General features: G+C 40.5%; 2 protein-coding genes across 12 annotated transcripts in view; one reads left to right on the top strand and one right to left on the bottom strand.

The window, feature by feature from the left end:
- The window catches only part of ASAP2 (ArfGAP with SH3 domain, ankyrin repeat and PH domain 2), a 90,782-nt gene extending 86,848 nt beyond the window's left edge, over window positions 1-3,934 (top strand). For all 3 annotated transcript variants that reach the window (XM_061351761.1, XM_061351760.1, XM_061351759.1), the window contains 2 exons: window positions 210-332; window positions 1,290-3,934. In XM_061351761.1, the coding sequence (XP_061207745.1) occupies window positions 210-332; window positions 1,290-1,364 (198 nt within the window). In that variant the 3' untranslated portion in view covers window positions 1,365-3,934. The remainder of the gene's footprint in view (window positions 1-209; window positions 333-1,289) is intronic.
- A 257-nt stretch (window positions 3,935-4,191) lies between these two features.
- On the bottom strand, window positions 4,192-11,549 carry ITGB1BP1 (integrin subunit beta 1 binding protein 1). 9 transcript variants are annotated; one of them, XM_061351762.1, is made up of 6 exons: window positions 11,200-11,548; window positions 10,323-10,401; window positions 9,463-9,599; window positions 8,186-8,302; window positions 5,321-5,470; window positions 4,192-4,572 (listed from the first exon to the last, which is right to left on the bottom strand). In XM_061351762.1, exons 1-6 carry the CDS (start codon window positions 11,269-11,271, stop codon window positions 4,501-4,503), a joined length of 627 nt encoding a protein of 208 aa, XP_061207746.1. In that variant the 5' UTR covers window positions 11,272-11,548; the 3' UTR covers window positions 4,192-4,500. The 9 variants fall into 9 exon arrangements, with proteins under 9 accessions (XP_061207746.1, XP_061207747.1, XP_061207754.1 ...); XM_061351763.1 differs by having other exon boundaries at window positions 8,186-8,278; window positions 11,200-11,539; XM_061351770.1 differs by lacking the exon at window positions 9,463-9,599 and adding an exon at window positions 10,684-10,839 and having other exon boundaries at window positions 8,186-8,250; window positions 11,200-11,299.
- Between the last annotated feature and the right edge of the window lie 1,273 nt (window positions 11,550-12,822).

Genomic DNA, 12,822 nt, shown 5'->3' with positions numbered 1-12,822 from the left:
ACGATGGTGGTGCAGTGGTTCCAAGAGGCTTTGGATGCTGCCAAATTCAGCCTGAAACATGAGCACCCCAGCACAAAACATGTAGCTGAACTCTAACCTATCAAAAATAATGGTTGGAAGCAGTTCTGAGGCTTTCTTTAGATCAATTCCAAGTCTGTTCTGTATCTTTTGTGCTGTATTATTTACACCTGCTTATTTTTATATTTCAGTCAAAAACTAAACCCAAAAGAGTAAAAGCAATTTACAACTGTGTAGCAGATAACCCAGATGAGCTAACTTTTTCAGAGGGAGATATTATTGTGGTTGATGGTGAAGAAGACCAGGAGTGGTGGGTGAGTATTCTTTATATTCTATAACACACTTTGAAAGAAGTAAATGAAACCTAGAGGCTGACACTGACTTCAGAGTATTCCCCACTGGGTTTCCAAGTAACAAGAAAAGTTTCATCCCATGGAAACGTAATTTCAGAAATTTCCTCTGTTAAAAAAAACAAATCAAACTTCAGACAAGGTTGGTGTTTTTTTTTTAGCTTTTCTCATTCAGAAAATCTGATCAGTATTAGTGGGGTTCACAATACACAGGGGATTCGGGAAATTTTTGAGGGGGGGTCAGCAGTTTAAGAATCTGATGCTCCTACAAATGCTGTGCGGAGGGCCTTAGAAGACAGCTTTGTGCTGTCCTAGTTCTTCAGCAGAGTGAGACTGAGAAATGGTCTCTTTGAGCTGGAAAACCGTCTCAAGTATTTACATTCCAGTCTCATCAGCTAAAGTCAAGTCTTGGGAAATTGTTTTGCATGAAAACACTTGCCTTACTCTTGTAGCTAGTGAAGAAGAGATCTTCAGATTGCATTTAAATTGACAGTAGTGCTGTGTAAACACAAATAGACAAATGTAAAATATAAAACTATTGAAGCTTGATCCATCCTTTTACCTTTCAGTGATTGCTAAGAGGGGGAAGCAGAAGCAACTTAACAGAGGCAGACTGTGGGTTGTGAAGCATTACAGAATGCGCTGACACGATGCAGCAGTGGTGTACTGCATTAAGAGGTGTTACTTTCAGAGAACTGAATAAAAGATTTGAATTTGGGGGAAAGGAAATGTCTGTAGCTGAGAAACAAATGCAATCTGTAGGACAGAATTTTCCTGTTTGCAAAAGAAACACACCACTACAGCAGAAATAATGCAGGGAGAGGCTTGTCGTGCTACAGGCAGGAAGGTCACTGGACTTCACCTTGGTGGTACTGAAATGCCATTTTGAGACTAACTTGAAAAATATCTGGACTCTTTCAGATTGGTCATATTGATGGAGATCCCAGTCGGAAAGGAGCTTTCCCTGTATCATTTGTGCACTTTATTGTTGATTAAATTGCTACTGATAAGTGGAGACATTTCTCATTTCCAGCAGTCACAGGAACAAGTTTTGCTCTATTTCATTTCATCTACCTATCTGCAGACACCTTGCCAGAGCACTGCCCAAGTCTTAGGTACTGCAGCTTACTTTTTTTATTGCCATCGGTCTGGTTTTGGGACTTTTAGAACTTTTTTCTATGTGAAAATCTCTCATGAGCAGTTTACACTTTACGAAAAACAACTCTTCCTGTATTTTTCAAGGTGAACTGAAAAGCTTTAACAATCAATATCCATGTAAGTGTGTGAGCATCACAACATAATGAATGTTCTCTTCAATCAATTCACTGTAATTTTATTCTCTGTTTTCTAACATGACAATACCATGGTTCAGTGTTGCTTCCCCAGTCAAAGAAAGGGTGCCTCTAATAGGGCAGTGAATTTATCCAATTCTTAATACCATTTGAAGTGTTGGAACCAAAATATGCAAGCTGCTGTGTAATTCTAAATGGGACTCGCACAGCATCTTGCCATACTGGCTGTCATCCAGGATATCAACAGTTACTGAAGAAACAATTTCAATTGGGTGTCTTTGGCCAGGTAAAAGTAAAAACGTATTTCAGTTTACCACAGGAAAAACTTCTTTCTTTCAGAATGGATGTAGATATTTGCTTCAAGTTACCTGAACTCTGTGTTAGTCGCTGAACTTCCTAGTTCTAATTTTGTGAGCTTGAGACTGTTTCATTTTACTATGCTGCACGTGAGTAGAACCTGTTTTCTGAATGTTCTTTATGTACGTTACATCCATTTTGGTCACTTAGTGTGATTACTGCTGGTTAACTATAAACTATGGCAATATTAGCGAGTTACTACATTAACTCACGGATAGGAAAACTGCACTTCCTGAAATGTACTTTACCTTGATGATGGATTGCAGAGCTTTTCTTACACTCGTCTCATTATAGTGTTGGGACTTTGTTTTTGAATTCTTGAATTTTCTTAACTCATCCAGCAGTGTGTTCACAGAGGGAACATATTTGGTGGAACACTTACCCTTGTTCAAGGAGGTATCGGACACCTCACAAGTACACTACATTATCTTCGGGTTTATGCGATTTGTGTGCCACTACCTTGCAAACAGTGCTGGTTTGCTAACTCACTCTGTGTTTATATAATATACCCACCTATATGGTAGCTACACTGTTGTTAAATTTTTTTTTTTACTAATTTGTAAACCAAGGCTAGGCCATGGAGAGTTCTCAGTCAGCTGATGGAATACAAAACACCAGCACACATCTGATGTCACTTTGATGTTTCTATCTTGGAAATTGTGCCGGGTTTTGCTTACACTACAGGGGACAACTGGTGGCATAGGACAAGAAAAGCCAGCCTCTGGGTCCATCATGTTCTGTGAATATTTAATCTGTATATTGATCAAGAGAACTTTGAATTTCTGGCAGACGGTATTGAAATTGGCCATTGCATACTGAACAGTGGAAAATAGGCCACCACCATCCATGCTTGTTTGGGGAACAATCCTGTTGCGCTCGTGCTGGAAGAGCAACACTGATCTTACCTTGTATCACCTTTCCTGAAGGGTACAGTTGGGCAAGAGCCTCTCACATGTGTGGGTACAGCCGCATATATGCATAACTTCCCTTTCCAAGAGCTGTTGCTGCAGTGTAAATGGGGAACAAACTGGAATGTTTCAGGATATTTTTGTTGCAAGTTGAAGCAAATTAGTCTGTATTTTCGAAGTTCCCAGTAAAATGATAGAGGAATAGTTTAGCACTACAGTTTTACCCACTTCCTGCTACGTTCAGTTTGCAACACTATTTTGTATGTTTCTATCCCTGATAGAGTCTAGAGAGTAAATGGGCATATTATTTTGCACAGATCTCCTAATGTACAGTATTTTTAACACAGAATCTTATAGTGTATGTAACAACTTGTCAAGTTAAACAATGATGCAAATTTTCCTGGAGTTCCTAGGAAAAGGAATATTCCTGGAAGAGGAATACACTTCAAAATGTCACCACCGTGTTCACTGAAACTAGGAAACTTCTAGACTACAACTTAATAGCACTAATAGTGCGGACAGATAAAACCTGGCGGACCAATAAAGAGCAGCTAAGCAAAATTTATCCCTAGATTTTCCATGTTTCTCAAAGTTTGCTCCTCTGGCAGAGAAAAAGAAATTCTAGAGCCTGTAGATATCTATTTATAATATAAAATTAAGAATTCTAAGTCCAAGATTTTGGCATATTTCATACAGCTTTTCAAATCTGATTAAAATAATGACTGAAAAAATCTGTTAATAGACAGACTATTAGGTTGCTGTGTTAACTGTTTAAAAAGGAGCAAGTGACACTTAAAATGCAGCTTAGAGTGCTATGAGATGTATAATATTCAATTCAGTTGTTTTTATTTTGTTTAGTTGCAGAGCAACTGTATATATTGTATAACCTAAAATCAACTCTTATTTTCAACGTCCTGGATGCAGTGATTTATAATTAGAGCATGATTAATAAATTTTACTATTGTTAACCAGTCAAATGTCTGGAAAAATAAAACTACTTTTAAAATCACTTCGGCTACTTCCCTTCTATTACTGTGCTTTGCTTAGGAAATAGCTTTTCTCAAGGTATCAAATGGGAAATACAAACAGCACTTGAACAGCAAAATTACATCTTACGAATTTTAGTTGAATGTAGGAACTGTGCAGGGAGCAGACCTTAGGTGAAATTAAGAGGTTTGAAGTACCAAATGACTTTGTTCTTGTTTTGTTCTAGTATCTGGGTTAAGCAGAACTGAAGTCTAACAAAATGTTTTTCAGACAAAGAGATACAAGTGTCAGTTTTATTTTACATTTCTACAATATCGACATTAATATACAAAATATTATTAAGGGGACAATACCATGTTAAATACAAAATCCTGTCTTGTCCTGGCAACTGAAGGTGGAATGATTTCTTCAAGTTATGTTTGAGGAATGACAAGAGTACCGTGTGCAAGTTTGCATGGCTCTTGTTCGCACAGGGAGTCTTTTCTGGGACTGTGTAGCTGCAGCCAGTCTGTGGTGTCACGAAGGAGCCCCATTTCCTCCCCACACAAAGGCCTCTTGTGCTACACCATCATGTGCTGCTGAAGAACATCAGGACTTCTCTGACATTAAAACTGAATCAAAGGCTGTAGATAACACTTTGCAAATAGCTTGTGCTTGTTCCTGAAAAAAACCCCAAAAGACCCCACCCAAACACACCCATTAACACTTTCTGAAGAACATCTGAATGTCTCAAAACAGGAGAATGTGGCCTTTATCATTCTTTTGGCAGACATGCAAAATGGAGCAGCACAAGTGAGATTTAATCTGATTTCTGTGGTCTGCAATGACATGTGGGAAGCTGTTTTAAATGAGCTCTTTTGAAGTAAGTCAGAGTAATGAGCTTTCCTCACAGCAGGATGCTAGCATTCAGAAAGTCAGTCTGTGTGTTCCCCCAGTGCTGGAGGGGGGGAGTATGCGTCATAGCATAGCCTCTTGACAAGGCATTCTCCTACTCTTAAGAAGGGATCACTTCCCTTGCTTGTAAATAGGAATGCACACTCTATTTCTAGACTTGTTACTCGATCACTCCCTGCTCAGTCCCATCTTAAGAGGTTTTTGTCTTTGAAAATACAAATGGAGAATTGTCCTTAGCAGCTACAGTAGCACTCTTCAGATTGCAGAGAACTTTCTCAGCCTGTACATTCACTGGCAATTTTAGGGACTGCGGGTATTTTCCCTCTAAGCTGCTCAAATGCAGTCAGCAAATTCCCCCCAACTCAGGCAGGGCATATTGAGAACTTGTTTGTTTTTTTTTTTAACTGAGCAATCCCACTTTTGCCAAAAAGCCTTCACCAAGGACCTTGGGTTTTAGAATCTCCCTTTTCAATCCGAATACCGATACCTAAATACTGTAAACATAAAGTCTTACCAAACTATTGCACTGATATACCCAGAGGCTGCATTCTTCAGAGGCTGCATCTGTTGTCTTCAAAGCCAGTAAACTTTTTCCTGCTCCCAGACCATCATCGTAGCACACCATCCGTACAATTAAATAGAGAGCATGCCTATGTAACACATCCTGAAACCACATGGCAGATAAAAGTTACTCTGGAACAGTGCAACAGCTTTTTGAGTTTTCCAGCTGTTTTGATACTCTCTCTCACAACAGAATACTTTGGATTTACTCACAGGAGAAAAAAACATTCCTTGGTAAGCTTACAACGTTTTAAATAAGAGTTTAGTTGAGATATAAAAGAATGGGGATTTAATGCAATTTTAGCTTTAATTTTTGCTTCTATTTTAGAATTGCATTCATAGGTGGACACATTCATTTCCCACCTATCCTCACTCATCCTGTGTGAGCAGGACAAGCAGAAGGCTCTGTACCTCTCGCACAGATGCAACGTAAAACAACTTTTTACTTTTCCAATCCTTTTCCGGACAAGCCCCTGCCCCAGTTCTGGCAAGGGTACCAGAGACAAGGTTAGTTGCTTTAGGAGGGTGGTGTGGCCTGAGCCACAGCATGGGCCCTGGCTCTTGCAGAGATCTCATCCGAGAGACCTCTCTGATACAGATGCAGGGTTTCACACCAGCCCCAACAGTTCTAATCTTGATCCTTCCAAGAAAGGATGGGTTTATGTGCAAGGTCTCTGCAGATCTAACACACACAAAGTCTTTCTTCTCAAGCCATCTACCCAACTGGTAATACTAATTTGGTTTATTCCAGTCATACCACCTCCAGGGTCTTACAACTTCAAGACAGCTCTTTTTGTATGTTGATGGCATGAAACACCTTCGTCCTATCACTAGCCGAAGGGTCTAAAGAAACATCCACTCTTGATACAGGTGCTATAAAAACAAGACAGTGAGCTTGACACCTGCTATGAAACCCTTGAGAAGAACCCTCTATCAGTGCTTCTAAGAGCACCTTGCTGAAAAACATCTCCATTCCTGACATTCCATCACAGCATGCTGAGGACAGCTGAAGCCAGTAAGTTCTGGCTTACTGGAGCAACCCTCCAGTCTCCCTGTTAAAGATCCCAAGTTTTCCCTCCAAATCAGGTGTAACATTTTAGTTACTTGCTTGGAACTTTACAGTGTTAATGTTATGTGTGGATTATCACTGAAAGAATTCTTTAAAGGACACAATTCCCCTGTAAATCCATTTTCTCCTTCCGCTATTTGGCTATGAGGGGTTCTGCAGCTGATAAGAGAAATGAGATGGTAGATGGAAAAACCGTGCCCTACATGTGCATACATACATATAATATACAAATATACATAATGAGAAGAATACCAAAGCCTCAGTGTGACTCCTATAAATGCTTTGCCTTTGGTTTCTAATGGTTGCATCCCTAAACAATACAAATCAGTAAATTACATATCTCTATATATTTCAGTCACTAATGAATAATTTTTCAAACCACTGAAATCCATGAAGAAAAATGTTGTATCCTGCAGCTAATTCTCTTTGGCATCTGAAATAAAGAGCTGCCTATTTACCTGCAAAGGCATCTACACATCACAGAACTCTTACCTTTCCCCTAAGTCATAAAAGACTGAGCTCTTTGTATGAAGGCAGAGAAAACCTTTCGACCTTAGAACTCAAGTGGACTAACACACTAAAGAACAAACCAAATGTCAACAGTGACACAGATGCAAAAAAACAGAATTTGGGAAACGGTATGCAATGCAATAAAATGCCAGTGCAAGCTAGCTTAATCACAGATGACTTTATCAGCTTGGGCATGCTTACAGCTTGAAGATGGAAGAATGATGGATAAAAGTTTTAAAATTACCTATTTGATCTTTATCAGAGTAAAAAGGAATTTAAATAACAGCATAACCTATGTTCTTGATGAGAAGAATTTGGGAGGGCAGCAAAAACAATCCAAAATAATTCCAGGTTTGAGTAACAATTACTACTTTTCCTACCAGGCATTAGAAGCAAGTGTTCTATTTTCTTAAGGGACCAAAAGAAACATTTTGCTTCAGAGTATTCAGCTGTTGAGCGATGCTGTTCACCTTCCTCATACTCAAGGCCTTTATGAACAGGCATTGCTGGCTTGTTGATGGGTCATGACTTCATAAGGCCAAGTATCTGTGGTATCTAGGACTCTTGAGGACAACCAGAAGGAAACCACATGGCTGCAATACAAAGCTACACAGAGGCAACTGGAGGGCCCTGGGGAAGAGACCGCATTTTTATTTTTAGCCTAAAAGCTACTTGAAGTGTGCTAAAGGAAAATAAACATGTTGGAAATGATGCAAACAAAACATAGGCTTGATCAATAAAGTGGAATCATGAGGCTTTAATGCTAGAGTGAACTCACACTCTTGGATTAGGAGTGCAAGGCTGGGACTTTAAAGAGGAAAATAACTGATATTTTTTGGGGAAAAAAACCCAAAACCAAAAAAACACCTTTGTTTTTTCCTCTCCACACTAACACCAACAGGAGTTGCATTCCTAACAGGCTGAGGAACCCACGGTCTGGGACACCACAGCTGTGCTACCTTTCCATGTGAGAGAATGGCAGGACAGTCACAGAGAAAGGAAGATGTGCCCAAAGAGCATAAAGCCTTGCTTGCCTTATGTCTGGTGTTCTATCTCAAAAGGAATGTTTTTCTGTCATAAATCCAACCAGGAAAATACAGAGAGTTCTGAGGAGAACTGAGATGATGCAGTGCTGCTGTGAGGGACTGTTTGTTTGCTTAAATAGATCACCTATCACAGAAATAAATCAATGCACTTCCCAACTCTCACCAAAAAGACAGTTTGTTGCGAATCACTTACATATTGATCAGATGTTGAAACTTTAATGCCGTATTTGGAAACTCCCATAATAAACTCCTCTTCACCTGGAACAAAAGGTAACTTTCCATCTTGCTTTGGAGGGAAACAAACAAAAGCCTTTAGTGCAGACAGAAGAACATGAACAATGAAGATACGTAACAGAAAATGTGTTTATGTGTCCTTCAGTCAAATCATCAACATCACTAGCCCTGTTCCTGTCTTCCTGTGTGGAGCCTGCCTGCCACTCATCACTTGTCCAATCTCTTAACCTTATGTGAAATATACTCAGGAGATGTTTAGACTTTGCATGAGGAAGCATCTGTTTACTGAGAGGGTGGTCGAGCACTGGAACAGGCTTCCTAGAAAGGTGGTCAAGGCCCCAAGCTGGTCAGTGTTTAAAAGGCATTTGGACAATGCCCTTAACAACGTTTTAACTCCTAGTTAGCCCTAAGGTAGTCACACAGCTGGACCAGATGATCACTGTGAGTCCCTTCCAACTGGAACTGCTCTATTCTGTTCTAAATAGTCCATGATTCTGAAAAGAAAGCATCTCGGGGAAGTTTGGCCCTGCGGTCAAATCTGATGGGGTTAAAAATAATGCATGCTCTATCATGCTGTGCTGGGTGACCTATGTTCCACACTGGCAGCAATATTGTTATCTGGCTGCAAAAATAGTTTTAGCATATATTCAGATACTTGAAATGTCAAGGTGCTGAAAGATAAACATATTCTGTGATTTTAAAGATACAAATGATCAGCTATCTAATGAGAAGAACGAGTTATGCCTTTGAGTACAAAAATAAGTACAAGGAACCACAGTATGGCCAGGATGACCTAAATATTATTCAGATTCTTTGGTCAGAGGTTCGTAAGTAGCTGTAATCAAAAATGACATTTTCCTCTACAGGAAAACTACAGTACTGACATCCGGAGGAGATAATTCTTTCATGGATACTAGTCCTAATGGTGCTGAAGATAGTATAGCAACTTCCAGTTGGGATACTTGTTCAGTAATGACTCATGGAACAGCCTTTGCTCTGAGCCTGCTTCTTCGGAACAGCTCTCTGGGTGCAATTTCTCCAGGTAACCACTAAGATGGAAGTGAGTGTAGCAGCTTTTGAGATTGACAGCTTAATGTTTTCTAAAGTAATCTGCTTTACTGTAGTAAGTCTAAAATTTACACAGAAAAATGTCACATCACATGATAATACGAAAGAAATACACCTGAGCTTAAGATGTTCTGACACTATTGGTATTGCCTTTTATAACCCACTTACCTGTGCAACATCTATGTAATTTATCAAGTCCAGTGGCCCCTCAAGACTTTTGCTCTCATTATATTTCAGTTTTTCAATGGCACCAACATATTTAACTCTGAATTCTGCACATGTATCAGAATTACTATTGCTTTGTCCTGCAACAAAATAAAGCAAAGCAATTCTGAAGAATTAGAGAACAGCAATGCTATTTTAATGGGTGTTAACAGGGCTAACCTAGTAAATTCCATCATTTTGCAGACTTTCATCGAACACTTAACACCCCCCCCCCCAGTATGTTAACTCTCCTAATGAACTGTCCTGGCCCATGGTAAAGTCCATAGTTTCAAATGGATCCATGATACAGCACTGTTTATACTCATTCAAATTGAATGAGAAAACATAGAAGTTGGTTCTAATGTTCACTATCATTTGTTTTAAATAAACTGCTCTGTTCAACAGTGATGCACTGTGATCTGATGTGGTACCAGCTACTAGGAAGAAACCAGGACACCTGGTAAGCAAGAACCAGTAAAATCAAATCTCATTTCCATTATTTTTGTCCCAGTGTAAACTTTTAAAAGCAGGAAACACAACTTCCAAAAAGTTATACCAGATTTATCCTGTGTAACAGACTAGTAATGCAATTAAGTTTCTCTTACTCAGACACTTTACCAAAAAAGTGACTTAATCCTACATGAATCATTAATAATACTTTGAAAGTCTAGAGCTATGCACACATTAGTCAATAGGCTAACGGATTCACTCACAATTAGTAAAAATGCGTATTTTAACCTTTTCCTTTTTCTCTGCTCTTTTATACAAACACACATAAAATTAATCCTGCTCCATACATATCTGCTCAAACTCTGATTACATACCTGAACTTTTTGTGGAGTCTGTATCTAGACTAGCCACAGTACTAGACCTGGAAAGTCCCCCAAGACTGGAATCTACAGACTAAGAAAAAACATTAATATCATCAGAAAGTTACTAAGAACATATTAACATCTGGTGTTAGATACCTGCCTCAACTCTTTCTTTTAAATAAGCTAGTATTCATGGTCTAGTTACTTAAGTAGCACTGCAAAATGGGGAGAAAAAAACAACGCCTATTTCTTTCCTGCACTTATCCTTCTGCCTTAACATAAATCAAGACTGATACAAATTCAGCAGGAACCCTTCAGAAGTCCACATGTATTTTGAAAAGAGAAGGAAATAAAAGAAAAAGAGAAAATGAACCTTCAGGTTATGTCCAGACTTTTCTGGTACTGCATCTTAACTTGAAGGAATTGACAACTACATGCTTGTCACCAATGCTTGAAATAACATAGCAGTGCAAGGGAAGTGAAACGGCACCTTGGAAAATCCAGAATATTCAACTGATCATTCCAAAACCTATCAGACAAAATGGACACATTATTCAAAAAGAATACTTTTAGAGATACCGAGTAACCAACTAGTACTGTAGAACAAACTCATTCTTGGTACGTAGTACCAGGCACCTTCTTAAAGACAATATTTATCACTACTTTTTCCTCCAAACCTTACTATGTGCTGCTACAAACTCCTGTGTCTGTGGGCCTTCCAGCATTCATCTCAGAATACAAGGGCTTTGTAATGGATAGGAGGTTTTAACTCTCATAACACAATCTGAGGAGCATCAAAAGTACCGAGTTCTCCCTGTTCGGAACAGCAAAGCACTGAACTGTCGGCAGAAGTGCTTCCGTAGCAGAGTATATACCACATTCAGCTTACCTTGCTCTTAGTGCTGATCTCGCTGCTCTGGGAGCTGCTGCTGCTGTGCCGTTTTTTTCCTTTTCTGAACATTTTTTCATAATTGGATCAAGGAATATCTTCTAGGAAGGAAAAATAAAAATTAAAGCTGTCAGAGCATCAAGGGAAAGAGTTCCCGGCAAGCACCAGAGTGACTGTGTCCACAGTGGACAGAAACTGGAAACTTGTAAAGAACTCTGAAGATGGAAGTAGGATGTTCCTCTGCTGCTCTTCATGTGTGACTGTGAAAGTCCCTCCAGCTCTCTGCTAAAACATCCCTGTCCTTATCCATCAAAAATTGCTGCTCCTTAAGTTACAGACTGTGGCAAATGTCAGTTTCTAATGCACAGAAACATGTATTTAGAAACAAGACAAAATTTAAAATTTATATTCCCACTTAAAAAGCATGAGATTAGTTTTATTTGTAACTACAATCAAAGTGCCCTACAAAGTCCATCCAATGCAATCCCTGCTCCAAGGATTATGCTCCCATTAAAAATAAAACCAACGAACCAAACAACCCCAATTCTGAAGAACTACTGACTGTAACACTTCTAAGAGCAGCCATTGTTACTTAACATGTTCCTGAAAATTAAAGCAAGCAGCATCAGAACAGAGTTACAGGGAGTTCTGAGAGTATTCCCAAAGCATTTTTCCTGTGTCTACCCAACTACTTCAACTGCTTCACATAGTATTTGGCCAGACAGTGTCGAGAAGCAGGACACTTGACTCCCTCTCTGGGAGTGCTGAAACCCCATTTCCCAGCTTCAGGGAAGAATATTGTAATTACAAAGCTCTCAGAGATTCTGAGCAGGTGGAAGAAAGAGCACACAGGAGTAGCACAGCCTGAGCACTGTTCATAAGGCCGGAAGTATGGAAGACATACAAGGTGGAGCTGAGATCTGAGATGCAGTGATGGATTACAGCCCCCAGCCTGCTGCTGTGTTAGCCATTAAGCAAACACTGGGTCCCTAGCAGACCAAAAGCCACCCAGCAAGAAGCCTGGGTACCCAGCACAGCCACGTCCCCTAGGCTCCTTCAAGTCCCCAGCACAGATGGAGCAGCCCTTTCTGCAGAGCAGCACAGGCACATCTCCCAAGTCTGCCTGCGGCCTCCGAGGATGGCACAACTTAACATAAGCTACTTCAGAAGCTCCTTTAACACATTAGCTGACTAAGGAGCTCTTAGCAGCTCCTTGATCAGCACACGCATCCGGCGCGGGGCGCATCGAGTCCTGCTCCGGCTCAGCTCTGCACCGCACCTGCGTTTTGCTTATCTCCTCCCTGTTTCTACCTGCAGCCCCACATGATAATCTGACAAATTAAGAAAGGACAAACCCGCTGCCTATAGACAGGCGAGAGGCAAAGTTCCCGGCGCCGCCGCCGGGGGAAGGCAGGAAGGAGCGCGGCCCCTGCCATAGCGGGCGGCACCGAAAGCCCATTGCCCGCTCGTCCCCTCAGCCTCTTCCCCGGCCCTCCCGCCTTCAGGGAGGCACCGCTACCGGGACCTCATACCCGGCTCGCCACCGCCCCTCACCTCAGCCCGCAATCCCCTCTCGTCCTGCCACTTCCGGGTCGCCCTACCCCGCATGCGCGCAAAGCTCTG

Source organism: Neopsephotus bourkii, unplaced genomic scaffold (genome assembly GCF_033783945.1).
Source record: "Neopsephotus bourkii isolate Nb327-2 ecotype Australia unplaced genomic scaffold, CSIRO-AGI_Nbou_v1 NB_595, whole genome shotgun sequence".
Classification (NCBI taxonomy): Eukaryota; Metazoa; Chordata; class Aves; order Psittaciformes; family Psittacidae; genus Neopsephotus; species Neopsephotus bourkii.
This window is presented reverse-complemented; position numbering and strand designations above follow the sequence as displayed.